This window comes from Aegilops tauschii, chromosome 7 (genome assembly GCF_002575655.3).
Source record: "Aegilops tauschii subsp. strangulata cultivar AL8/78 chromosome 7, Aet v6.0, whole genome shotgun sequence".
NCBI lineage: Eukaryota > Viridiplantae > Streptophyta > Magnoliopsida > Poales > Poaceae > Aegilops > Aegilops tauschii.
Genome location: NC_053041.3, coordinates 81544038 through 81569867, shown reverse-complemented (window position 1 = coordinate 81569867; position 25830 = coordinate 81544038). Strand labels below are relative to the sequence as shown.

Genomic DNA, 25830 nt, shown 5'->3' with positions numbered 1-25830 from the left:
GTATTAAATGGAAACTTAATACATGTGTGAATACATAGACAAACAGAGTGTCACTAGTATGCCTCTACTTTGACTAGCTCGTTAATCAAAGATGGTTAAGTTTCCTAGCCATGGACAATGTGTTGTCATTTGATGAACGAGATCACATCATTAGAGAATGATGTGATTGACTTGACCCATCCGTTAGCTTAGCACCATGATCGTTTAGTTTATTGCTATTGCTTTCTTCATGACTTATACATGTTCCTATGACTATGAGATTATGCAACACCCGAATACCGGAGGAACACTTAATGTGCTATCAAACGTCACAACGTAACTGGGTGATTATAAAGATGCTCCACAGGTGTCTCTGATGGTGTTTGTTGGGTTGGCATAGATCGAGATTAGGATTTGTCACTCCGTGTTTCAAAAGAGGTATCTCTAGGCCCTCTCGGTAATGCACATCACTATAAGCCTTGCAAGCAATGTGACTAATGAGTTAGTTGCGATATGATGCATTACGGAACAAGTAAAGAGACTTGCCGGTAACGAGATTGAACTAGGTATTGAGATACCGATGATCGAATCTCAGGCAAGTAACATACCGATGACAAAGGGAACAACGTATGTTGATATGCGATTTGACCGATAAAGATCTTCGTAGAATATGTAGGAACCAATATGAGCATCCAGGTTCCGCTATTGGTTATTGATCGGAAGTGAGTCTCGGTCATGTCTACATAGTTCTCGAACCCGTAGGGTCCGCACGCTTAACGTTCGATGACAATCGGTATTATGAGTTTATGTGTTTTGATATACCGAAGGTAGTTCGGAGTCCCGGATGTGATCACGGACATGACGAGGAGTCTCAAAATGGTCAAGACATAAAGATTGATATATTGGACGACTATATTCGTACACCGGAGAAGTTTCGGATAAAACCGGAGTGCCGGAGGGTTACCGGAACCCCCCGGGGGAACTAATGGGCCACATGGGCCTTAGTGGAGAGAGAGAGAGAGGGCGGCTAGGGCAGGCCGCGCGCCCCCTCCCCCTTGGGTCTGAATTGGACTAGGGAAGGGGGGCGGCCCCCCTTTCCTTCTCCCTCTCTCCCTCTCCTTCCTTCCCCCTCTCTTCCCTTGTTGGAAACCTACTAGGAATAGGATTCCTAGTAGGAATCCTACTTGGGGCGCGCCCTATGAGGGCCGGCCGGCCTCCCCCTTGCTCCTTTATATACGGGGGCAGGGGGCACCATAGAACACACAAGTTGACAGTTGTCTTAGCCGTGTGCGGTGCCCCCCTCCACAGATATCCACCTCGGTCATATCGTTGTAGTGCTTAGGCAAAGCCCTACGTCGGTAACTTCATCATCACCGTCATCACGCCGTCGTGCTGACGAAACTCTCCCTCGACCTCAGCTGGATCTAGAGTTCGTGGGACGTCACCGAGTTGAACGTGTGCAGATCGCGGAGGCGCCATACCTTCGGTGCTAGGATCGGTCGAATCGTGAAGACGTATGACTACATCAACCGCGTTGTCATAACGCTTCCGCTTTTGGTCTACGAGGGTACGTAGACAACACTCTTCCCTCTAGTTGCTATGCATCACCTAGATAGATCTTGCGTGATCGTAGGAATTTTTTTGAAACTACTGCGTTCCCCAACAGTGGCATCCGAGCCAGGTCTATGCGTAGATGTTATATGCACGAGTAGAATACAAAGAGTTGTGGGCGATAATAGTCATACTGCTTACCAGCATGTCATACTTTGATTCGGCGGTATTGTTGGATGAAGCGGCCCAGACCGACATTACGCGTACGCTTACGCGAGACTGGTTCTACCGACGTGCTTCGCACACAGGTGGCTAGTGGGTGTCTGTTCCTTCAACTTTAGTTGAATCGAGTGTGGCTACGCCCGATCCTTGTTGAAGTTTAAAATAGCACACTTGACGAAAAATCGTTGTGGTTTTTGATGCGTAGGTAAGAACGGTTCTTGCTAAGCCCGTAGCAGCCACGTAAAACTTGCAACAACAAAGTAGAGGACGTCTAACTTGTTTTTGCAGGGCATGTTGTGATGTGATATGGTCAAGACATGATGCTGTATTTTATTGTATGAGATGATCATGTTTTGTAACAGAGTTATCGGCAACTGACAGGAGCCATATGGTTGTCGCTTTATTGTATGAAATGCAATCGCCATGTAATTGCTTTACTTTATCACTAAGCGGTAGCGATAGTTGTGATAGCAATAGTTGGCGAGACGACAACGATGCTTCGATGGAGATCAAGGTGTCAAGCCGGTGACGATGGTGATCATGACGGTGCTTTGGAGATGGAGATCAAAGGCACAAGATGATGATGGCCATATCATATCACTTATATTGATTGCATGTGATGTTTATCCTTTATGCATCTTATTTTGCTTAGTTCGGAGGTAGCATTATAAGATGATCTCTCACTAAATTTTAAGGTATAAGTGTTCTCCCTGAGTATGCACCGTTGCGACAGTTCGTCGTGCCAAGACACCACGTGATGATCGGGTGTGATAATTAAGCTCTACGTTCACATACAACGGGTGCAAGCCAGTTTTGCACACGCAAAATACTCGGGTTAAACTTGACGAGCCTAGCATATGCAGATATGGCCTCGGAACATTGAGACTGAAAGGTCGAGCGTGAATCGTATAGTAGATATGATCAACATAGTGATGTTCACCATTGAAAACTACTCCATCTCACGTGATGATCGGACATGGTTTAGTTGATTTGGATCACGTGATCACTTAGATGATTAGAGGGATGTCTATCTAAGTGGGAGTTCTTAAGTAATATGATTAATTGAACTTTAATTTATCATGAACTTAGTACCTGATAGTATTTTGCATGTCTATGTTGTTGTAGATAAATGGCCCGTGCTACTGTTCCGTTGAATTTTAATGCGTTCCTAGAGAAAGCTAAGTTGAAAGATGATGGTAGCAACTACACGAACTAGGTCCGTAACTTGAGGATTATCCTCAGTGCTGCACAGAAGAATTATGTCCTGGAAGCACCGCTAGGTGCTAGGCCTGCTGCAGATGCTACTGATGACGTTAAGAACGTCTGGCAGAGCAAAGCTGATGACTACTTGATAGTTCAGTGTGCCATGCTTTACGGCTTAGAACCGGGACTTCAACGACGTTTTGAACGTCATGGAGCATATGAGATGTTCCAGGAGTTGAAGTTAATATTTCAAGCAAATGCCCGGATTGAGAGATATGAAGTCTCCAATAAGTTCTATAGCTGCAAAATGGAGGAGAATAGTTCTGTTAGTGAACATATACTCAGAATGTCTGGGTACCACAACCACTTGACTCAACTGGGAGTTGATCTTCCTGATGATAGTGTCATTGACAGAGTTCTTCAATCACTGCCACCAAGCTACAAAAGCTTCATGATGAACTATAATATGCAAGGGATGGATAAGACAATTCCGAGCTCTTCGCGATGCTAAAAGTTGCGGAGGTAGAAATCAAGAAGGAGCATCAAGTGTTGATGGTCAACAAGACCACCGGTTTCAAGAAGAAGGGCAAAGGGAAGAAGGGAAACTTCAAGAAGAACGGCAAGCAAGTTGCTGCTCAAGTGAAGAAGCCCAAGTTTGGACCTAAGCCTGAGACTGAGTGCTTCTACTACAAAGGGACTTGTCACTGGAAGCGGAACTGCCCCAAGTATTTGGCGGATAAGAAGGATGGCAAAGTGAAAGGTATATTTGATATACATGTTATTGATGCGTACTTAACTAATGCTCGCAGTAGCACCTGGGTATTTGATACTGTTTCTGTTGCTCATATTTGCAACTCGAAACAGGGGCTACGGATTAAGCGAAGATTGGCTAAGGACGAGGTGACGATGCGCGTGGGAAATGGTTCCAAAGTCGATGTGATCGCGGTCGGCACGCTACCTCTACATCTACCTTCGGGATTAGTTTTAGACCTAAATAATTGTTATTTGGTGCCAGCGTTGAGCATGAACATTATATCTAGATCTTGTTTTATGCGAGAGGGTTATTCATTTAAATCAGAGAATAATGGTTGTTCTATTTATATGAGTAATATCTTTTATGGTCATGCACCCCAGATGAGTAGTCTATTTTTGTTGAATCTCGAAAGTAGTGATACACATATTCATAGTATTGAAGCCAAAAGATATAAGTTTAATAATGATAGTGCAACTTATTTGTGGCACTGCCATTTTGGTCATATTGATGTAAAGCGCATGAAGAAACTCCATGCCGATGGGCTTTTGGAATCACTGGATTATGAATCACTTGATACTTGCGAACCATGCCTCATGGGCAAGATGACTAAGACTCCGTTCTCCGAAACTATGGAGCGAGCAACAGACTTGTTGAAAATAATACATACCGATGTATGCGGTCCGATGAGTGTTGATGCTCGCGGCGGGTATCGTTATTTTCTAACCTTCACAGATGATTTGAGCAGATATGGGTATATCTACTTGATGAAACATAAGTCTGAAACATTTGAAAAGTTCAAAGAATTTCAGAGTGAAGTGGAAAATCATCGTAACAAGAAAATAAAGTTTCTATGATCTGATCGTGGAGGAGAATATTTGAGTTACGAGTTTAGTCTTCATTTGAAACAATGTGGAATAGTTTCGCAACTCACGCCACCTGAAACACCACAGCGTAATGGTGTGTCCGAACGTCATAACCGCACTTTATTAGATATGGTGTGATCTATGATGTCTTTTACTGATTTACCGCTATCGTCTTGGGGTTATGCTTTAGAGACGGCTGCATTCACGTTAAATAGAGCACCATCTAAATCCGCTGAGACGACACCTTATGAACTGTGGTTTGGCAAGAAACTCAAGTTGTCGTTTCTGAAAGTTTGGGGCTACGATGCTTATATGAAAAAGCTTCAACCTGATAAGCTCGAACCCAAATCGAAGAAATGTGTCTTCATAGGATACCCAAAAGAGACTGTTGGGTACACCTTCTATCACAGATCCGAAGGCAAGATATTCGTTGCCAAGAATGGATCCTTCCTAGAGAAGGAGTTTCTCTCGAAAGAAGTGAGTGGGAGGAAAGTAGAACTTGATGAGGTAATTGTACCTTCTCCCGAATTGGAAAGTAGTTCATCACAGAAATTAGTTCCAATGATTCCTACACCAATTAGTGAGGAAGCTAATGATAGTGATCATGAAACTTCAGATCAAGTTACTACTGAACTTCGTAGGTCAACCAGAGTAAGATCCGCACCAGAGTGGTACGGTAATCCTGTTCTAGACGTCAAGTTACTAGACCATAACGAACCTACGAACTATGAGGAAGCGATGATGAGGCCAGATTCCGCAAAATGGCTTGAGGCCATGAAATCTGAGATGTGATCCATGTATGAGAACAAAGTGTGGACTTTGGTTGATTTGCCCGATGATCGGCAAGCCATCGAGAATAAATGGATCTTCAACAAGAAGACTGACGCTGACGGTAATGTTACTGTCTACAAAGCTCGACTTGTTGCTAAAGGTTTTCGACAAGTTCAAGGAGTTGACTACGATGAGACTTTCTCACCGGTAGCGATGCTTAAGTCTGTCCGAATCATGTTAGCAATTGCCGTATTTTATGATTATGAAATTTGGCAAACGGATGTCACAACTGCATTCCTGAATGGATTTCTGGAAGAAGAGTTGTATATGATGCAACCAGAAGGTTTTGTCAATCCAAAGGATGCTAACAAAGTGTGCAAGCTCCAGTGATCCATTTATGGACTGGTGCAAGCCTCTCGGAGTTGGAATAAACATTTTGATATTGTGATCAAAGCATATGGTTTTATACAAACTTTTGGAGAAGCCTGTATTTACAAGAAAGTGAGTGGGAGCTCTGTAGCATTTCTAATATTATATGTGGATGACATATTGTTGATTGGAAATGATATAGAATTTCTGGATAGCATAAAAGGATACTTGAATAAAAGTTTTCAATGAAAGACCTCGGTGAAGCTGCTTATATATTGGGCATCAAAATCTATAGAGATAGATCAAAATGCTTAATTGGACTTTCACAAAGCACATACCTTCATAAGATTTTGAAGAAGTTCAAAATGGACCAGTCAAAGAAAGGGTTCTTGCCTATATTACAAGGTGTGAAGTTGAGTGAGACTCAATGCCCGACCACTGCAGAAGATAGCGAGAAAATGAAAGTCATTCCCTATGCTTCAGCCATAGGTTCTATCATGTATGCAATGCTATGTACCAGACCTGATGTGTGCCTTGCTATAAGTATAGTAGGGAGGTACCAAAGTAATCCGGGAGTGGATCACTGGACAGCGGTCAAGAACATCCTGAAATACCTGAAAAGGACTAAGGATATGTTTCTCATTTATGGAGGTGACAAAGAGCTCGTCGTAAAAGGTTACGTCGATGCAAGCTTTGACACTGATCCGGATGACTCTAAGTCGCAAACCGGATACGTGTTTATATTGAACGGTGGAGCTGTCAGTTGGTGCAGTTCTAAGCAGAGCGTCGTGGTGGGATCTACGTGTGAAGCGGAATACATAGCTGCTTCAGAAGCAGCAAATGAAGGAGTCTGGATGAAGGAGTTCATATCCGATCTAGGTTTCATACCTAGTGCATCAGGTCCAATGAAAATCTTTTGTGACAATACTGGAGCAATTGCCTTGGAGAAGGAATCCAGATTTCACAAGATAACCAAGCACATCAAGAGACGCTTCAATTCCATCCGTCATCAAGTGTCGGAAGGAGACATAGAGATTTGCAAGATAGATACGGATCTGAATATTGCAGACCCGTTGACTAAGCCTCTCTCACGAGCAAAACATGATCAGCACCAAGACTCCATGGGTGTTAGAATCATTACAATGTAATCTAGATTATTGACTCTAGTGCAAGTGGGAGACTGAAGGAAATATGCCCTAGAGGTAGTCCTGGCCATCTCAGGCCCGGCCCTGTCGGCCCACCCAGGCCCGGCCCTAAAATCCAGGGCCTAGGCCCGATGGGCTTGCCCATGCGCCGGGCTTGGGCCTGAGTTTTGAGCCCACCAGCAGGGCCTGGACGGGCTTGGGCTTTGGCATATTGGCATTTTAAGGAAGAGGCCCGGCCCACGGCCCTAAGCCCTAAGGGCTTTTCAGGGCTTTTTACCAGATGGGCCGGGCTTGGGCTTGAAAAGTAGGCCCGATGGTAGGGCCTGGGAGGGCCTGGGCCTCAGTTTTCTGCCGTGGGCTTTTCCAGGCCCGGCCCAAGCCCGGCCCGACCCGGCCCATGGCCAGATATACCTAGAGGCAATAATAAAGTTTTTATTTATATTTCCTTATATCATGATAAATGTTTATTATTCATGCTAGAATCGTATTAACCGGAAACTTAATACATGTGTGAATACATAGACAAACAGAGTGTCACTAGTATGCCTCTACTTTGACTAGCTCGTTAATCAAAGATGGTTAAGTTTCGTAGCCATAGACATGTGTTGTCATTTCATGAACGGGATCACATCATTAGAGAATGATGTGATTGACTTGACCAATCCGTTAGCTTAGCACTATGATCGTTTAGTTTATTGCTATTGCTTTCTTCATGACTTATACATGTTCCTATGACTATGAGATTATGCAAGTCCCAAATACCGGAGGAACACTTAGTGTGCTATCAAACGTCACAACGTAACTGGGTGATTATAAAGATGCTCCACAGGTGTCTCCGATGGTGTTTGTTGGGTTGGCATAGATCGAGATTAGGATTTGTCACTCCGTGTTTCGGAGAGGTATCTCTGGGCCCTCTCGGTAATGCACATCACTATAAGCCTTGCAAGCAATGTGACTAATGAGTTAGTTGACGAGTAAAGAGACTTGCCGGTAACAAGATTGAACTAGGTATTGAGATACCAACGATCGAATCTCGGGCAAGTAACATATCGATGACAAAGGGAACAACGTATGTTGTTATGTGGTTTGACCGATAAAGATCTTCGTAGAATATGTAGGAACCAATATGAGCATCCAGGTTCCGCTATTGGTTTTTGACCGGAAGTGAGTCTCGGTCATGTATACATAGTTCTTGAACTCATAGGGTCCGCACGCTTAACGTTCGATGACGATCGGTATTATGAGTTTATGTGTTTTGATGTACCGAAAGTAGTTCGGAGCCCTGGATGTGATCACGGACATGACGAGGAGTCTCGAAATGGTCGAGACATAAAGATTGATATATTGGACGACTATATTCGGACACCGGAGAAGTTTCGGATAAAACCGGAGTGCCGGAGGGTTACTGGAACCCCCCGGGGGAACTAATGGGCCACATGGGCCTTAGTGGAGAGAGAGAGAGAGAGGGCGGCTAGGGCAGGCCGCGCGCCCCCTCCCCCTTGGGTCCGAATTGGACTAGGGAAGGGGGGGGCCTTTCCTTCTCCCTCTGTCCCTCTCCTTCCTTCCCCCTCTCTTCCCTTGTTGGAAACCTACTAGGAATAGGATTCCTAGTAGGAATCCTACTTGGGGCGCGCCCTATGAGGGCCGGCCGGCCTCCCCCTTGCTCCTTTATATACGGGGGCAGGGGGGCACCCTAGAACACACAAGTTGACAGTTGTCTTAGCCGTGTGCGGTGCCCCCTCCACAGATATCCACCTCGGTCATATCGTTGTAGTGCTTAGGCGAAGCCCTGCGTCGGTAACTTCATCATCACCGTCGTCACGCCGTCGTGCTGACGAAACTCTCCCTCGACCTCAGCTGGATCTAGAGTTCGTGGGACGTCACCGAGCTGAACATGTGCAGATCGCGGAGGTGCCGTACCTTCGGTGTTAGGATCGGTCGGATCGTGAAGATGTACGACTACATCAACCGCGTTGTCATAACGCTTCCGCTTTCGGTCTACGAGGGTACGTAGACAACACTCTCCCCTCTTGTTTCTATGCATCACCTAGATAGATCTTGCGTGATCGTAGGAATTTTTCTGAAATTATTGCGTTCCCCAACAAGTCTCTCGAAGGTGCTCATAGGGGTAGGGTGTGAGTGTGTGCATTTATAGGGTGAGTGCATGTACGTATGTATGAACGTCTGCATCTGTATGTTTTCAACAACAATCATGCTTGATACATAGTTTCTTGTACAAAGAGGGGTTCTCTTGAATTTTTAGGGTTGATGAAGGTGTCTGGTGAAACATGGAAGCATTATATTGTGTGAGACCAAATCACCTAACAGATTGACGAATATGGCACAATAGACTAGTCCACATACACTATACAGTCTTGAACCAATGGGGCAGCCTTCTGCATATGTCATGTTCCTCCCTTGCTTGGTAAGTCTTTTCCATCCTTAGACACTTTACCTCGAAATATAAAGAAACAAAAGATATCTTCCCGTGGTTGGTACCAAACTTAAATTACCTTGTGAATCCACAACAAGTTTCCGTTTTTTGTTAGTTTGTCGAAAACGCGGGCTGAGCATAGTCTTGAAAAACAGAGGCGTGGTAGATGCATGCAATCCACTATTCTGTAAGTTGTTGATATCCTAGAACTAGAAGTGACAATACATAAACACTCTAAACAAAGCTATCTCATTCGCGTAATGCCCACCCATATCCAAACAGCGTGGGGCGATGTCCTAAGATAGTGCAAGTAGGCACAACAATCTAAATGTAATAATGTGGTGTTCATAGCCCTATATATATCCTAGAGCTAGAAGGAACATATAAGTCTAAAAGGAAAGCTTTCTAATTCTTATAATAATGTTACAAAAACATGAACAATAAGTAAGTAGGTGCAGTGCACACATCGATCGACAAGTGAAACTTTCGAAAGAAATCCAATCACCAATGCATGGGGAGATTGGGACTGACAGAGACCCCCCCAAAAACCGTCCGGTCCCTTTCGCGAAGCCGACACGTTGGTTGGACAAAACCGGAACAAATAAACCGCGAGTGGTCGTTGCCTTGCCTGCACGAGATTCATTTCATGTCTGAGAACTCCGTCGTCGTAGTACTCTGCTCTGTGTGAAGTGTCTACGTTAACCGCTTTGATTTGCGTACCGATGAGATGAGCATGAGCATGAGCAAGCGATCGGACTGCTAAGTAATCAGTCCGCTGAGTAGAAGCGACTGAGACGTGCGAGTGAGTGGGAGAGCGATGCTCGGAGGCTTTTCCTCCGCACCGGTGAGAAAAATCCAGCGTTTGGATTGGATACGCTTTTGGGTAAAGCTTTTGCCATTGTGTGCCGTGTGTCGGTGATGGCTATCTAGGCTAAGTACTTTGGCATTAGTTTAACTTGCCTTTGCCACCTTGTTTTAGTAGCATCGCCATCATGGATTTGTTGTGCCGGACCGAGTCCGAGTATATCTCTTATTTGTGAAATTTCTCATTCATCGGTGGCACGTCGTGTGCAGAACCCGTCTAATGTACAGCTCATCGATATAACGTTTTCGGTGTTATTTAGCCCAAATCCGTATTATAGTATCAACTAATTAATTGATTGTGACATACTCCCTCCTTTCCTAAATATGAGTCCTTTTAGAGATTTAACAGAATAGAACATACGGGTGTATATAGACGTATTTTAGAATATAGATTCCCTCATGTTGCTTCGTATGTAGTTTATATTGAAATCTCTACAAAAACTTATATCTAGAAACAGAAGGAGTACATATGAGTGGTGAGGTGAGCTAAACCAACGGAAATGTCGGTGTGTATTATGTAGGAGTATCATGTTGTGCAACCCATTATCAAGCATGCGTGGTTGATCAAATTAGCTGGGGCGGGATGGGACAAGAAGGGAATTAGCGTGGCGAGTTATGCATGGACAGCACAGCACGGAGGATAACCAACTAACTATCATCTTGTGTACACGCAGAGGAGAATGAATAATTAAGGGTGGCCGGAAAATGACCTCGCAACAGACCATGTAGATACCAAGCCGTCCGTTTCGCCGTGGACGTTCGCGGCGTCAGAGCGACGCGCCGCCCACTGCCCGGACGACGAATGCGCCGGAGCATGACGCGCCAACACACTGCTCCTTCGTCGGCCGTCCTGATTTAGTTCTTGTTTTCATTCTAGACTAGTTATATAATCTGGTATAATCTGGTATGTACAGTAATATAATCTGGTTATTTAATCTGATTGAATTAAATACTAGTTATATAATCTGGTATGTACAGTAATTTGTGGTTGAGAAGCGTTCCCACTATGTGCTCGAAACAGCGTGGGCCCGTTCTCGGAGCTTTGATGCCTTCCGCGCACCAAGAACTTTGAACAAAACGGTGCGCAAAAGAGAAAGATTTGGCCCTGGTTCTAATCCCCGTGCTCACCTGTTAAATGCATATAATTGTAGAAAAGTATTGTTTCTATCCTCAGTCTTGCCCCCTGTCCCAGCGGTGCGACTAGCGTCGTAGAGGGCGCGTGGAGATGTCTCTCCAATGGATCTCACACGATACGGTCGGTGGTTGTCTTTGGTGGATTTGCTCAGATTCGGTCTTCGTTCGCCAACGTTGATGTGTTTTCACGTTAGATTCTTTCGATCTATACTTCTCTTCAACGACAGTGATTGCTTTTTTAGTGTACTGGTTTTATGGGGCCTTAGCACGACGACTTCTTGACTGTCAATTACAACAAGTTTCGCCCGGCTCCAGCGAGGGAGGTGTGATGACAGCGGCATTGCCTTCGACTTGCTTCAGTATTTGTAGTCGTTGCTAGATGGTCTATGGATGTAATATGTAATATTTTTTGTCTCGCTGTGTCATGATCAATGGAATAGAACGAAAATTTTACGCAAACCTCAGTCTTGGCCATTCTAGTGTAGTAGTGTGTGGTTAGGAGACGCGCCACCTCGTGAACACGTATGCATTGCGTATCATGAGGGCCAGTGTCGTCTATACAGTACGTGCTCGCTCTTTTTCGACAATAAAATATGCAAGAAAACGACCACGTCTACGTGCTTTCCCACCATAATAAAATAAAACAATACGGCAAGTACGAAAGTCCTGGAGACGCCGGCGACGGCGTGCCGGCTCGCGACTCCGCCGGAGAGTACGTACGGGATAAATGCCGATTCCGACGCATCACGCAGTTCACGCGTTGGCCCGGCCGGCCATACCGACCAGTAGGAGTATACTGTATACTGTATAGCGTCTGTCTGCCTACCGGCCGGGTCCATGTCGCCTCATGTATGTTTGTATCAGTGGACCATCTGCCATTGTTGCCGTTGACATGTCGCCCACAACAGTCTCGTCGTTTCGTTCGTTCATTCATGCATGCAAGCCGACGGGGCGCCACGTGAGCATGTGGACAATTTGCCCCCATGCGGACCGTATATCCGGCAAATACGGTTCGGTAAACACACAGTTCCCACAAATACGGTGCCAGGAAGCAAGGTAAATTCAGGATAGAACTGCGGTTACCGACACGTATGTTTTGTCCGCGGAGAAGCATAGGCGCACATTTCTGTTCCACATCTCACTAGCATAGAGATTAGGTAGTAGTACCACTGGTAATGATGATGAGGCTAGGCTAACTGATTCCGGTCTCGGTCAGCAGGAATGCAATCCATAGCGAGTTCAATTTATTGAGGACATGCACTTCATGAGGCATGCATGGTACTCGTACAAGGTGAGCCGCCATGGTGACCGTCGAGAACAACTAGAGAAAGCGGTCGAACCAGTCGCTCGCTTCCTTCACCATGCTCGCGGTCATCCTGTGCCCGACTCCCGGCTCCGCGATGAACTGAACATGCAGCAGCAGATAAAAGATGCCGTTAGCGATCCCAAAAGCCGCACTTTGTTTTTCTGGATAATACCTTGCTCTTATCCTAGATCTACACAATCATGCACCTGTCGCGACACTTATCAACGGAATAAAGCTGAAAGGCAAAAATTTAAAAAGGAAAAGTTGCAATGCAACCTATGCTACAGAGAAAGCATCAATCAATCAACCAAGCCAAGATACCTCATCGAGGGATAATGATTACGGGTTACCGCATTGGTGAAGAATTTGAGCATTCGATCCCCCCACCAGTTCTGGTATGTGGCGCCTGAGCGCCGCAGCCCCACGTGGTTTCAGCATTTAGGACATGGGAAGAGGTGGTCCTCCCCTCGGAGTGAAAACGATTATTGGATTGAAAGCCCAGGTCTGGCTTGGTTTCTAAAACAGACGGTGGACCAGGCGCATGTGTAGCTGGCGGTCAGTGCCATCTCCCCATCGCTTACCAGCAGTAATCGGTTGGTTTTCTGCGCATTATTTCCAAGAATACGCTGGCCGGCCGGCTTGAATACAAAACGGAGGAGGAAGAGTCCGAGGAGGCTCGGCTGGACAAGCCACCGACATCGTCTCTCCAATCTCCATGTAGCGCAGAGAAATAGATGATTTTGCGTGTGCACGGCCATTTCCAGGTGGAAGTTTTTTGAAGTCCATTACGTTCTTGGATATAGTTGGTTTGCGAGCAGATCAAATCTGTTACAAGCCCAAAACTGTAATAGGTTGTACTATATCTTAATTTTTTTCATGGTCGCATAGTACATAATGTGCATTTTGGGTAAGTATTGTGTGGGTGAGATTTAAATAATACTCCCTCCGTCCGGAAATAAGTGACGTTGTTTTAGTGCAAAAACTAAAACAGCGTCACTTATTTCCGGACGGAGGGACTACTAGATTGCAATTTTATAAAAGTTTACTTATTTTACCAGTCGCACGCATGCAAAATATAATGAATATATAGTTAATTACTGGGTAGTAGTTTAATATACTTTTTTACTATAGTTACAACAAAAAGGAGACCTATGATACAGTGGATGTCATTGTTGTTTATTAATAAATGTGCATCCCCAATTTTGAAAGCTGAAGTTGCCGCGATGTATAAAGTGATAACATATGTTAACAAAGACGGTCCCGGTTTAGTTTATCTCATTTTTAGCATGCATCCAAAACCAAGAGTTTCTATTAATTAATGCTAAAAATGAGAGAAGTTCATCCGCGACCATCTTTGTTAAAACATATTATCACTTTGTACATCCCAACAAATTCCAAATTTTGGCTTTCAAAATTGGGGATGCGTATTAAAAATAAACAACAATGGAATCTACTACTCCCTCCGTTCCAAAATAGATGACCCAACTTTGTACTAAACATCTATTTTGGAACGGAGGGAGTATATCCTAGGTCTCACTTTTGTTCGAGCTATAGTAAAGAATATTAAACAACTACCCACTGATTAAGCCTATTCATTATGTTTTGCATGTGTGCTACTTACTAAATGGTAAAATAAGTGAATTTATAAAATTACAACCTAATACTGTTTAATTCTCACTGACGTGGTAAATGCGTAGTATGTACTAAGTATTTATGGTAAGGATAAGATATGAAATCAAGAACATGAGATTCTTATTACTGAGATTGCTTCAACCACTTTACTTTCTTCAGCGGGATAACTGGCACTAAACAATGCCCTCCTTCAGATGACAACGATTACCATATATCCCTCAGTGAACTAATATAAGAGTGTTTAGATCACTAAAGTAGTGATCTAAACACTCTTATATTAGTTTACAGAGGGAGTATCAAAGAGGAAAGAATCATCCAATTTAAGTGCACTGACGTTTGCCTTTTTCTTCTATTGGTATATACAACAAATACAGATTTCAGTGAGACACACACCTTTCTGAGGCCATGGAACAGTGAAGTTCCGGCACCCAGGCTTAGAAACAGGTTGACGTTTGCAATGAGAGAACTGAAAAATGGGAGTGAGGGAGGATCAGAGGTGGAGTCAGCAGTTGTGGCGCTGGATGCGTGCGGGTCAAAGGAGTCCGGGCGGCGAGTTGCAGGAGGAGACTAGGCGGCCAGTTGCAGCATGAGTACGGGTGACGATGTTGGAAGCTAAGGCGCAGACGTGGTGAGATCAGAGGAGAAACTAATCATATTTCTTATCCAAGTACTGGAGGCGCAGCGAGTTGCGGTAGGAGACCAGGTTGCGGGATTGCAGTGAGTCCAGGCGGTGGCCTTGGGCGTGGAGCTCGCGCGACAGCGCTCAAAGAGGAGGTCACACGGGGGAACAGATTGGAAGGTGAGGGCACCGTGGACTCGTTCTTGCGTGGGCTTTGCTTTGGGCACTTGCACTTGGGAGTTATGAAGCCCCTACCTAATTAGGATTACTAATATGACCTCATAGAACCACACCTCATGGTGGAAAGTAAACATATTGCATGTCAAAAGAACTAGACAACTTTTATTTGAATGGCATTTTTAATCCAGATGGCACCCATTTCTGTATCTCGTACCCTTTTTTGCCCAAGTTAGATAATTACATCGTTAGCTAGCTCTAAGCCTAAATCAGATCTAAATTTCCCAGAGAAAGTTTGTATTTAAACTTGTACCAAACCCATTGAAAAGCATAATTCCTATGTTTTATCTTATTATTTTACATTGTAGGATTGAAGTCTCGCCTTTTTCCAGGTTTGTATAAATGTTTGTTATCTTAGTAGTTAGCACTGCCCAGATTGATCCATAGCTTTAAATTAGAAGAACAACTTGATTTTTCTCTCTCCAGGAGAGAATACCTTTAAATGACAAATTTACAAACATATTGATGTACAAAAATGAATACAAATTTACAAACATATTGATGCAAGATTATTAGTACTAACAATTATTATTTTTCCAGCAGGTTTAGCCATATAACCTGACAAAAATGAATACAAGTTTGAGAAGTAAAACTTCCGTCCGGAATTAACTGTCGCTTAAATGAGTGCATCTAGAGTTCTAGACAAGTTTCAGTGTGTAGATACACTCATTTCAGCGACAGTTAATTCTGGATGGAGGGAGTATTAAACCAAGCTCATTAAAATATTTAAAGAAAATCTCGTCTTCATAGGTTTTAACTAGTGAGAGTTCATGTGTGGCCTCAAAAGGACGGTGAAAAGATAGTATCGGAGGGAGTAGATTGAATGTTACCTTGAACTTATCCGCAGAACCAGCTTCTGCATAAGCCTCAGTAGCTTTGGAGGCAGGTTCTTGTAGACCAAGGACTGGGCAACGAGGGTCGTCAGCACCTGCATGGTAATCGATAAATGAAGCTCCAGCAGCAAGAAAAATGCTCAATTAACATTAATTTTTAAACGAAGGGTTAACAACAGTTCTGGCTCAACCATAAAACAAAAATATATACTGAAGACTGGAAGCCAAGCCCTGACAAGTGCTCATTGAACTCATAAAAGAGAAGTGAGACTTTTGAATATGTTGGGTGATGCAACAACTATTGGACGAAGCAGAAGCACTCAATAAGAAATATGATTGGTTTTACCATTTAGGAGGAGGAGCGGACGTGGTGCAATCAGAGGAACTGAGTAGGGAGCATCAAACTGTGAAGCCATACCAGGTGCTATCTTGTCCCAAACCTGGTAAAAATATGTCAATACACGATCATGAAACATTTCTAATGGAACAATCAGAAATAAATGTCAAATAAATCAGATAGTCACCTTTTTCACAACCTCTGCATCTATTTCACTCTTCCCTGAATCAATTCTTGCTTCTACAGGAAAGACAAAACGGCATAGATACTTACATGTAAATGTTCTGAACTGATACAGTATATTTCAGTTGTGATCTATATTTTTCAATGGTGTGTGCCCAACTTAAAGAGGATGCATGGTATCTAACCTTCAAATAAAGGCTTAATGCTATCAACTCTAGCTTGCCACTTGTCATTATCTATTGCCCATTGAAATCCCTGTAGCCACCACAAAGAGCATTGCTTTACTTACATGGGACAAATCACAAAACTATGTGCACCCATATCGACAAATTACTGTTGTGTGTACCTGAACACCAATTATTGGAACAACAACACTGTACCGTGTATCCACAAAAGCAGCAAACCATGCATGCATTCCTGTAATCAGCTCCAAATAAAAGAGATAAATTTTCTAAAAGTGAAGTCTATGTATTAATTCAGTATCATGATGCAATCATGATCTATAATACCTCCGAGTGATTCACCAGTAATCCCTATCCTAGAGGGATCGACATCCTCCCTTGCACTAAGATAATCTCCAAGCTTTATCAAGTCCCACACCTGCACATGTTCCTCACTGAGTATCGCAAAAAAACAGGCCTAACATGTTTTGAAGTATGATATACCAGGTCATACAGTAGAAGACAATCATAAGGAGAGAACCAGACAAGGAGAATAAATCCAGAATTCAACTGAAGTGCCAACCCAGATAGTGTAGTTATGGCACCAGTACAGCTGGACTAACACCAACAACAGTGGCTTACCCATCAGGTTAGTTAAAGAGTAGACCACTAGCCACCAGGCATGGCACTGGGCCAGCCCAACTAAAGGCATGTGCTATACATATCCGGTTTGACATTTATTGGTACAGAACCATCCATTTATTAAAAAAAATGTATTTGGTGGGCAAATTGAACAACACTGTTGACAGAACTTAGAACAATCAAAACATCAATTGTAACAGGTGGAAATAACATTTGGTACCGTGTCAAAAATAAAAGGCATAGTGTCTCCATTCCTCCAAGCTGAATTCAGTGCCTGTGTTTAAACCATGAAAGTAGGGATGATCAGATCAACCGTGGATACTACAATTGTCGAACGTTTCATGAAATCAGTGGCACATAAATGGAAGTAAGTAGATTACCTCTATGTAAGTAGTCTTGCTGCTGGCCCTTTCACCGTGATAACGAGAATCAATGGCGACAGCAATATAACCCCTGGAGGCATATGCCTGCAAATGTGCAAGCAACTTTTAATAAGAACAATAACTAGCGTTAAACATTGATGCGCATCGCATAGGGGCATGCTGGTATGGTTGAAATGAGTACCTCAAGCAGTGGGCGCAACCACTCCTTGCATTTGTAAGAGCTGTGCAGTATTACAACAACGGGCTTTCTTTCAGGAGCAGTGTCATTAAGTTTCAGTAGAAGTACAGGTAGGCGTCCCTGTTCACCTGACTGTTGGGAGAGAAAAAGTGTAACAAATTCTGCTGTTTAGGGAACAAGAGGCACAATAAAGCCAAGCCAGTGCGCGTTAACTGTAGACTCAACTGGAGCTGGATCTCGGAACCACATTTATTACACCAACAACTATCAGGCTCTCCACAAGTGGGTGGTTCAGACAGAGGGTCTGAGCGGAAACATGGCAGCAATGTGCTAATAAGTGAAGCACATGTACTGAGATGCAATATCAATCTGCCTATGGCGAGCACTGGGATGCAACAGACACGCCTAGACAAAATGCACACTACTGTTGGGTTGCTCCTCTACTATCTTTGGGGCAGCTCAAATGTAGTAGTTGGCTTTCATTGATCTCAAGTTAAACTGCGAAGATGCAGGCAGACGGTGTGCAGTGCAATATTCAGAAACAAGCAACGCGCACTGTATCCCCTTGACACCTGATAGCGTGCGACGAATCAATCGATTCATCGATCGTAGAAATGTATGGGCCTAAAAAGTACCTCGGTCATCAGGTAGAAATTTTCTTCGACCAGCTTCTCCTGGAAGTTGTCCACCTCCTTCCTCGGGCACGACTCCATGGCCTGGGAAAAAATTCAGACACGGGAGAGTCAACACTATGGCCTCGATCTGGAAGGCGGAATGTGTTTGCTCAGATCGATGGAGGATCCTCCCGGCAAAAAACAAAAAATAAAAACAAAAATCGATGGAGGATCCTGACCTCTCTGAGTCCCAGAGGCCCGTTGCCTTGGTACAGCGGCTCCTTCACCGGACTCCCTTGCTCCACGGCCATAGGCACTGCCACGAGCAGATTCAGAGCAAAGCCATTGATGAACTGGCTGCAAACTCACGGGCGCGCAAGCGGGAGAGAGAAAGGGCCGGCTGACCTTGGCGTTCGCGGCGGCGGCTGAGCAGCACCTCGAGATACTCCGACCTCAGGTCTCCGGCGGCGGCGGCGGCGGCCATTGGGGCTCCGGTGGCGTCGGGGCGGCGGCAGGCGATTGGACCGCGCGTGGTGGACTTGGAAGCGGAAGTGGAACCAGAGGAGTGGCAGGCGGGCCCCACCACCCCCACGAGGCGTCTCTTCGAGTGGCCGCCCGTCACGTGCGGCACGCGGCCGGCGGCGGAGGAGCACGCGTGGCTGGTGCGCGGCGGGGCCCACATGGCAGCCGCGGCGAGGGTCAGCGCCAGCGCCATGGCCCGCCTCAGCATCTGCGACCGAGGAAGAGGCGGCCGATAAGGTTCGCTCGCCGGCACGCGGCACACATCGTGGGGGAGGGTGGTCCTGCGACTGCGAGTGCTCTGCCGGAATGGAACCCCTCCCTCCGTCGCGGTCGAACCCGCGGGTCGGAAAATTCCAGGCCACTACTGGACGAAAAGTTTCCAGGGTATTATATTCTACGTAGATAGATTTTTTTTTTCGATAAAACCTACGTAGATAGATGGATAGAAAAAAAGTCGCGGGCATACAAATTGTGAAAGCAACTTACATTTACAAGTTGCTTTGATTCAGAGATTAATTTTGGTTACTACCGTTCAAGTCTGGGATGTTTCGAATGGGTGAAGTATATTTTCTATCTTCTGTTCTTTTTTTCTCTGACTGGTTTGATATCTATTTATCTTCGGAGTATATACAGCAAAAGAAATAGTTACATGGAAAAGAAAAATAAACATTCCCGCAAAAATATAAACATACCAGTAATTGATTCACCGTGTGATTGCCTCTTTAAATCCACAATGGCTGACATAGCACCTCATCAGATAATAAGTTTTCAGAGAGAGTCTCTAAAATGATAGGCCAGTGCTGCTTCCTTCACATTTAGGTGAAAACCCAAAGGGCATGTTTGGTTGTTTGTATCGATTTTGCCTGCATTGCATGTGTTTCTCTGATGGGTCTGATTGAGGTAAAACAGCCTAAAAACCAACATCTGCACATAGTTTGGTTGCCCGTATCCAGGCTGGTTGCATGAGTGAACTAATAGCATTTGGTTGGCTGCATTACAGTAGGCGCACAAATCACACGCTGTTTAGTTGCAAATTGCATAAGGTGTTGTCACCACTTCTCAACGGTGGTGACCTTACCACACATGGTCTAAACATAGTTTCTGTCCTAGCTAGGAAACAAACCGCAGTTCATCCTAACTACTAACAAATGGGAGTACAATTTTTTAAGAACCATATGACCGAATAAGGGAAAGTTCATCGATGTTGACTATGTGGAAGTCCATCCTCTTCCTCTTCCTCTTCTTCTTCAGTTGCCATTGTTTCTTCTTCTTATTCTCCTCATCCGCTTCTTATTCTTCTCTTCTGCTGCTGCTCTTGCTTTTCTTTTTCTTCTTCAGATCCTTGTCTGACCTTTGTTATCCCACATTCCCTGTACCCACTCCATCCTTTTGTTCTTCCAGGCTTCATAGTGGAATGCCTCCACACCAAGGCGGAGCTAACAACATCGTCAGGCATCACATCTTCCTCCTCCGGCACTAGTTCATCACAACCCCATTACATGATTCAGTTATGCATAATGCAACAAGTAAGAACAAGCTTAACCTGGGTGAGGAAATTGTGAAACGGCTTCTGATCCAGGATCTTAATCATGTTCGCCAGAGCTCCAAATGCCCTCTCAACAGTAAATCTAAGGATGGAGTGTCTGAGATTAAACAGTTACTGTGGAGTCATAGGATAGTTCCTACTAGTAAATTCGTGATGGTACCTGGTTTTTCTGAAGGGTGGAAGAACACCTGGCTGACATGCATGCATAGCCAACATCTCTTAGGTAGAACTTGTCATCGGGGATGTTGATGCCATCAGAATGACTCATGCTGTCACTGAGAATGTTAGCATCAGGTGACGACCGACCTAACACATGTGTGTGTGGGGGGGGGGGAGGGGGGGGGGGTTCCATGTTGCTTACCGGCTTCGAAGATGACGACGAAGGGGGAGGCATGGCTGAGTCAAGGACGACTAGACGTTGGCCAAGAGGAAGGAGAGAAGCAGCTACTGGTACCGGACAGTGCTCCTACACAATCCATACCTTGCAAGGCAGGAGCTCAATACTCTCGCACCCAAAATCACACATATTGTGAACTTTAATGAATTGTGAGTTCGTAACTTGTAAGAGATATATTACTTTACATTTATAAGGAAAAAGTGAGCAGCAATAATTGGGAGTGCAGCCAAATCACAAAGTACTAGTTTTGATCAACACCATAAAAAAAGATAGCTAGTCATGGCATTGCTACAGTGCATGTGTTTATGTCCTCTGAAACTACCTACTCAAGCGAGATGAGAAGGTAGAAATATCAAATTTAACAGGCATACAGATCATGGATGAAAGGTTGAGAACAAGGAAAATAGGTAAGTTTTTCTCAAATCAGCAGGTAAGTTGGCCATCAAGTCTGTACATAATACAAACCGACAGCAACAATCACTACACATACCCTTTATTATTTTTCAAGTGAACAATCTCCCTGACTCCAGTCTCCAGCACTACCAGAATAACTGGCCATGCCGACGGCCGAACCTATGCCGACGGCCCCCGTCGGCATAGATTGTCCTATCCCGACGGCCCAGCCCAAGTCGTCGGCATACAAAAGCCGTCGGCGTATATCCATCTATGCCGACGGCATTCGTCGGCAAAGCTCAGCCGTCGGCGTCGCAAGAAATATGCCTATGGCGGCCGGCGGCATAGATAAGCCCGTCGGCATAGAACGTGGGCCCGGCTACCCGGGCGGAAACGGCCTTTTGACGGCGTCAGTCTATGCCGACGGGCTAACGGCGGCCGTCGGCATAGCCCCCACGTCATCGATCCGCGTCGCCCGCCACGTCATCGATCCGCGTCGCTCGCCGGTCCGTGGGGTGGCAAATCTATGCCGACGGCCAGGCCGTCGGCATAGGCCTGGCCCATGGATGTTGCCACGTCATCGATCCCCGCCCTTTGCCACGTCATCGATCCGTGGCCGTGTGCGCAGGTATGCCGACGGCCTCTATTTTTTTATTTATATTATTTACTTTTTCCTGTTTTTTTTCACAACATAAATGTGCCTTATCTAACAAAAAAACATACCCCGATGGTATATCGATTGCCCCCCTCACGGACGTTGCTGCCGCCGTGCCCCACAGCGACGCCGGTGAGGGGGGCACACCCCGGAGCTGCGTGCCGGGTGCCTGCGCCAGCCACCACGCTTCCACAACCGTAGGAGGGCCCGAAGCAACACCTAGCGGCATTGCTACCCCCCCAGGTACACCGTCCCATCTAACCGGGCCCTCATACATGCGGGGCGGTGTGGTGCCATGTCTGAAGAGGCGGGACGGGGGCCCTGGGGGGATAGCAATACCACCGGAGCGTCGCACCGGGCCCTCATACATGCGGGGTGGTGTGCTGCCATGTCCAAAGAGGCGGCGCGCATCTCCGGGGTGTGCCCCCCCTCACGGACGGCGGCGCCGCCGGCACCTGGAGGGGGGAAACGGACGCGTCGGGTCTACACGGAGGGGATCTTGCTGTGGGTCTGGCCCGGATGTTGCTCCAAAGTGTTCCTATGGGCTGACCTAACACAACCGGGTGGAGAGTTCCACTGGTCAAAGCCCGTCCGTGTAAAGTCAAAGGGCTAGATCTCGTGGTCTAACGCTACATGGTTAGGCGGGACGGGGGCCCTGGGGGGATAGCAATGCCACCGGAGCGTCGCACTGGGCCCTCATATATACATGCAGGGTGGTGTGGTGCCATGTCCGAAGAGGCGACACGCGTCTCCGGGGTGTTCCCCCCTCACGGACGGCGGCGCCGCCGGCACCTGGAGGGGGGAAACGGACGCGTAGGGTCTACACGGAGGGGATCTTGCTGTGGGACTGGCCCGGATGTTGCTCCAAAGTGTTCCTATGGGCTGACCTAACACAACCGGGTGGAGAGTTCCACTGGTCAAAGCCCGTCCGTGTAAAGTCAAAGGGCTAGATCTCGTGGTCTAACGCTACATGGTTAGGCGAGACGGGGCCCCTGGTGGGTAGCAATGCCACCGGAGCGTCGCACCGGGCCCTCATATATACATGCAGGGTGGTCTGGTGCCATGTCCGAAGAGGCGACACGCGTCTCCGGGGTGTTCCCCCCTCACGGACGGCGGCGCCGCCGGCACCTGGAGGGGGGAAACGGACGCGTAGGGTCTACACGGAGGGGATCTTTCTGTGGGTATGGCCCGGATGTTGCTCCAAAGTGTTCCTATCGGCTGACCTAATACAACCGGGGGGAGAATTCCACTGGTCAAAGCCCGTCCGTGTAAAGTCAAAGGGCTAGATCTCGTGGTCTAACGCTACAGGGTTAGGCGGGATGGGGGCCCTAGGGGGTAGCAATGCTACCGGAGCGTCGCACCGGGCCCTCATACATGCGGGGTGGTGTGGTGGCATGTCCGAAGAGGCGGCACGCGTCTCCGGGGTGTGGCCCCCCTCACGGACGGCGCCGCCGCCGGCACCTGGAGGGGTGAAACAGACGCGTCGGGTCTACACGGAGGGGATCTTGCTGTGGGTTTGGCCCGGATGTTGCTCCAAAGTGTTCCTTGTTGGAAATATGCCCTAGAGGCAGTAATAAATGGTTATTATTATATTTCTTTGTTCATGGTAATTGTCTATTATTCATGCTATAATTGTATTGTCCGGAAATCGTAATACATGTGTGAATACATAGACCACAATGTGTCCCTAGTAAGCCTCTAGTTGACTAGCTCGTTGATCAACAGATAGTCATGGTTTCCTGACTATGGACATTGGATGTCATTGATAACGGGATCACATCATTAGGAGAATGATGTGATGGACAAGACCCAATCCTAAGCATAGCATAAAAGATCGTGTAGTTTCGTTTGCTAGAGCTTTTCCAATGTCAAGTATCTTTTCCTTAGACCATGAGATCGTGCAACTCCCGGATACCGTAGGAGTGCTTTGGGTGTGCCAAACGTCACAACGTAACTGGGTGACTATAAAGGTGCACTACGGGTATCTCCGAAAGTGTCTGTTGGGTTGGCACGGATCGAGACTGGGATTTGTCACTCCGTGTGACGGAGAGGTATCTCTGGGCCCACTCGGTAATGCATCATCATAATGAGCTCAATGTGACTAAGGCGTTAGTCACGGGATCATGCATTGCGGTACGAGTAAAGAGACTTGCCGGTAACGAGATTGAACAAGGTATTGGGATACCGACGATCGAATCTCGAGCAAGTAACATACCGATTGACAAAGGGAATTGCATACGGATTGATTGAATCCTCGACACCGTGGTTCATCCGATGAGATCATCGTGGAACATGTGGGAGCCAACATGGGTATCCAGATCCCGCTGTTGGTTATTGACCGGAGAGGCGTCTCGGTCATGTCTGCATGTCTCCCGAACCCGTAGGGTCTACACACTTAAGGTTCGGTGACGCTAGGGTTGTAGAGATATATGTATGCGGAAACCCGAAAGTTGTTCGGAGTCCCGGATGAGATCCCTGACGTCACGAGAGGTTCCGGAATGGTCCGGAGGTGAAGAATTATATATAGGAAGTCAAGTTTCGGCCACCGGGAAAGTTTCGGGGGTTACCGGTATTGTACCGGGACCACCGGAAGGGTCTCGGGGGTCCACCGGGTGGGGCCACCTATCCCGGAGGGCCCCGTGGGCTGAAAGTGGAAGGGAACCAGCCCTTAGTGGGCTGGGGCGCCCCCCTTGGGCCCCCCCCATGCGCCTAGGGTTGGGAACCCTAGGGGGGGAGCTTCCCCCTTGCCTTGGGGGGCAAGGCACCCCTTCCCCCCTTTGGCCGGCGCCCCCCCTTGGAGATCTCATCTCCCTGGGCCGGCGCCCCCCCAGGGGGCCTATATAAAGGTTGGGGGGGAGGGAGGGCAGCAACACAGAGCCTTGGGCACCTCCCTCCTCCCCTGCAACACCTCTCTCTCTCTCTCTCTCTCGCAGAAGCTCGACGAAGCCCTACCGGAGACCAGCTACATCCACCACCACGCCGTCGTGCTGCTGGATCTCCATCAACCTCTCCTTCCCCCTTGCTGGATCAAGAAGGAGGAGACGTCGCTGCTCCGTACGTGTGTTGAACGCGGAGGTGCCGTCCGTTCGGCACTCGGTCATCGGTGATTTGGATCACGGCGAGTACGACTCCGTCATCCACGTTCATTGGAACGCTTCCGCTCGCGATCTAAAAGGGTATGTAGATGCACTCCTTTCCCCTCGTTGCTAGTAGACTCCATAGATGCATCTTGGTGAGCGTAGGAAAATTTTAAATTATGCTACGATTCCCAACAGTGGCATCATGAGCCAGGCCTATGCGTAGTTACTATGCACGAGTAGAACACAAAGAAGTTGTGGGCGTTGATGTTGCCAATTCTTCTTGCCGCTACTAGTCGTTTCTTGTTTCGGCGGCATTGTAGGATGAAGCGGCCCGGACCGACCTTACACGTACGCTTACGTGAGACAGGTTCCACCGACTGACATGCACTAGTTGCATAAGGTGGCTAGCGGGTGTCTGTCTCTCCTACTTTAGTCGGAACGGATTCGATGAAAAGGGTCCTTATGAAGGGTAAATAGAAATTGGCAAATCACGTTGTGGTCATACGTAGGTAAGAAAACGTTCTTGCTAGAAACCTACAAACCACGTAAAAACTTGCAACAACAATTAGAGGATGTCTAACTTGTTTTTGCAGCAAGTGCTATGTGATGTGATATGGCCAGAAGATGTGATGAATGATATATGTGATGTATGAGATTGATCATATTCTTGTAATAGGAATCACGACTTGCATGTCGATGAGTATGACAACCGGCAGGAGCCATAGGAGTTGTCTTTATTATTTTGCATGACCTGCGTGTCATTGAATAACGCCATGTAAATTACTTTACTTTGTTGCTAAACGCGTTAGCCATAGAAGTAGAA

General features: G+C 46.4%; 1 protein-coding gene across 2 annotated transcripts; it reads right to left on the bottom strand.

Annotated features, from left to right (window-relative positions):
- Window positions 1-12412: 12412 nt before the first annotated feature.
- LOC109739100 (uncharacterized) lies at window positions 12413-19251 on the bottom strand. Of its 2 annotated transcripts, none has more exons than XM_020298185.4 (13): window positions 18820-19251; window positions 18654-18730; window positions 18436-18516; window positions 17804-17932; window positions 17620-17706; window positions 17460-17513; window positions 16946-17036; window positions 16783-16853; window positions 16622-16691; window positions 16441-16493; window positions 16263-16356; window positions 15914-16011; window positions 12413-12694 (listed from the first exon to the last, which is right to left on the bottom strand). In XM_020298185.4, exons 1-13 carry the CDS (start codon window positions 19142-19144, stop codon window positions 12611-12613), a joined length of 1314 nt encoding a protein of 437 aa, XP_020153774.1. In that variant the 5' UTR covers window positions 19145-19251; the 3' UTR covers window positions 12413-12610. The 2 variants fall into 2 exon arrangements, with proteins under 2 accessions (XP_020153774.1, XP_020153779.1); XM_020298190.4 differs by lacking the exon at window positions 12413-12694 and adding an exon at window positions 15597-15641.
- Window positions 19252-25830: the final 6579 nt, after the last annotated feature.